General features: G+C 73.1%; 1 protein-coding gene across 1 annotated transcript in view; it reads right to left on the bottom strand.

The window, feature by feature from the left end:
- CPLX1 (complexin 1) overlaps nucleotides 1-2,179 on the bottom strand; it is a 4,992-nt gene continuing 2,813 nt past the window's right edge. The window contains exon 2 of the mRNA XM_012734890.1: nucleotides 1-1,576. Coding sequence (XP_012590344.1) covers nucleotides 1,084-1,576 — 493 coding nt within the window. The 3' untranslated portion in view covers nucleotides 1-1,083. The remainder of the gene's footprint in view (nucleotides 1,577-2,179) is intronic.

Genomic DNA, 2,179 nt, shown 5'->3' with positions numbered 1-2,179 from the left:
CAGAGTGAAATCACGGTTTTATTGGCTGTGATTCCAGCGGGAGACGCGCGGTGGCCCCCGACATGCAGGAGGGCGCGGCCAGGACGGACGGACAGACGGCCACGGGCGGCGCGGGCATGCTCCGCGCGGGGCGGCTATTGCAGGCTAGTCGTATGGCTTCTCTGCAGAGCAGGGGCCCGCGGCGGGGGCACGACGGGGTGGACAGGGGCTCTGTCCAGCCAGAACCCGGGAATACAGAAGACCTCGTTTACCTGAGATTCAGCACATTGGGACGCAGGTGACCCCGATGGAGGGCGCGGGGGGCGCAGGCCGGGCTCCCGGGACACGAGCCCCGCCTCCAGGCCCCCGACGCTGGCGCTGGGGCCAGTCGCTCAGGCCTCCCCAGCTCTTGTGAAAAGTGGGTGTTTAGAGGCAAGGGCAGGCACCCCCAGAGCATCTTCCGGGCGGGACAGGACAGGGGAGCGGGCTGGCGAACAGACTGGGGGGCGGGGCTGTGATGGGGTGTCTGGGACCCCAGCCTATTGCTTGTCTGCCCCCACACTCCTCAGACCCGAGCCCCAGGGAGCGGCGTGCAGCAGGGGAGGTGGGGCAGGTGGGGGGCAGCAGGCGCCCTGGAAGCCGTGGTAGCTACCGGGCACGGGGGGGCCCAGGCTGGCCGGGGGCGGGGGGAGTGCCAGGCAGCGGCTGCTGCCACTCCCAGCCCCTGCCCCAGCCCCCCACTATGGCTGTGCCCCTGGACTCGGCAGCCCTGCCCACCACGCAGGGACGCGCACCGGGGGGGTCGGGCTGGCCCTTCGGGTGGCCCTGGCCTCGGGCGCCGCTGGGTGGGCGGTGAGCGTGGGAGCAGTGAGGGGCGTCCCGGGCTCCCGGAGGGTCCGGCCGCCCGCGGCTAAAGCAGCAGGCGGGGGATCCCCAGCCGCGTCCAGCAGGAGCGCAGCAGGACAGTGCAGGAGGGGCGGGGGCTCCTGAGGCTGGGGGCACACCTAGGGCTATGGCTTATATCGCGGGGCGACCCTGCGCTGACCTCCCTCAGGGCCTCCGGGGGTGGGGCGGGCGAGGGGGGGGGTCCTTCCCGCGTGGGGGTTACTTCTTGAACATGTCCTGCAGCGGCCCGGGCAGGTACTTGATGACTGTGTCCAGGATGCTCTCGTCCTCCTCCTCCGGCTCGTCCCCGCAGCCGGGCGGGATGGCCTTCTTGGGCCGGGTCAGGCTGCCCTCCGAGTTGGCCTCCATGGCGGCCTGGGCCTCGGCCTCGCGCTCCTCCTTCTTCTTGATGCCGTACTGGGGAGGGCGGGGTCGGGGCTGGGTCAGGGCGGGCAGCACCCGGGGCAGAGGGGTGGCCCCTGAGGGAGCTGAGGCAAGGTGGGCCTGCCTGGAGCTGCGGGAGGGGAAGCAGGGCGAGGAAGGACGACTGCGGGGCCTGAGCGCTGGGCACAGGCCCAGGTGACGCCGGCATCGCCCGCAGGAGCAGCCCCCCCGCACTGCAGGTCCCCACCCCACCCCACATCCTAGAGCCCCTCTCCTGGCCAAAGCCACTGCCCCCAACCCCCGGGGCTGGGCAGAGAAGGGATGCCGCCTGCACCACAGAGGGGGCGGCAGGCATGTGCGTGGAGGAGACGGCAGGAAATGGGTGTCCTGCTGTCCACGCGCGGGGTGCACCACCCGCGGTGGGCGCGGCGGGACAGGTACAGCGCTCTCCTCGCCCAGCCACTAGAGGGCGCGCCGAGCTCGCCGGTGGGGGCGGGGGCGCTCTGCCTACACCCCAGCCCCTGCGCCTGCCGCCTCCCTGTAGGTGCTCCCCACTGGAGCCCCTGGGAACCTGGCGCCGTCTGCTCTGGGATCCACAGAGAGTGCAGGGCCACATTCTGGAGGCCGCAGTGGCCCCCGCCGAGGCCCCGTCCTGCAGAGCGGCCACTCGGCAGGTGTGGGCACACCCAGCACGACCTGCCCTCGGCGCACGCCCGGGGCCATGGGCTGGACGCGCCTGCAGGGCCCCCAGCCTCTCCGTGGGCCCCCAGCGGGTGCAGCGAGGAGACTGGCTCACCGCGCCGGCGGTGGGGGGCAGGGGCCCCTGTTCAGCCGCGAACCAAGGCGCCAGCTGACGCCTGCACCTGGACGGCCGCGTCCTTTTGCCAGAGGAGGCCGGCGCGCGGGCCCCAGCGGCCGGCAGGGGCGGGCG

This window comes from Condylura cristata, unplaced genomic scaffold, assembly GCF_000260355.1.
Source record: "Condylura cristata isolate star-nosed mole 26May11 unplaced genomic scaffold, ConCri1.0 scaffold00088, whole genome shotgun sequence".
NCBI lineage: Eukaryota > Metazoa > Chordata > Mammalia > Eulipotyphla > Talpidae > Condylura > Condylura cristata.
This window is presented reverse-complemented; position numbering and strand designations above follow the sequence as displayed.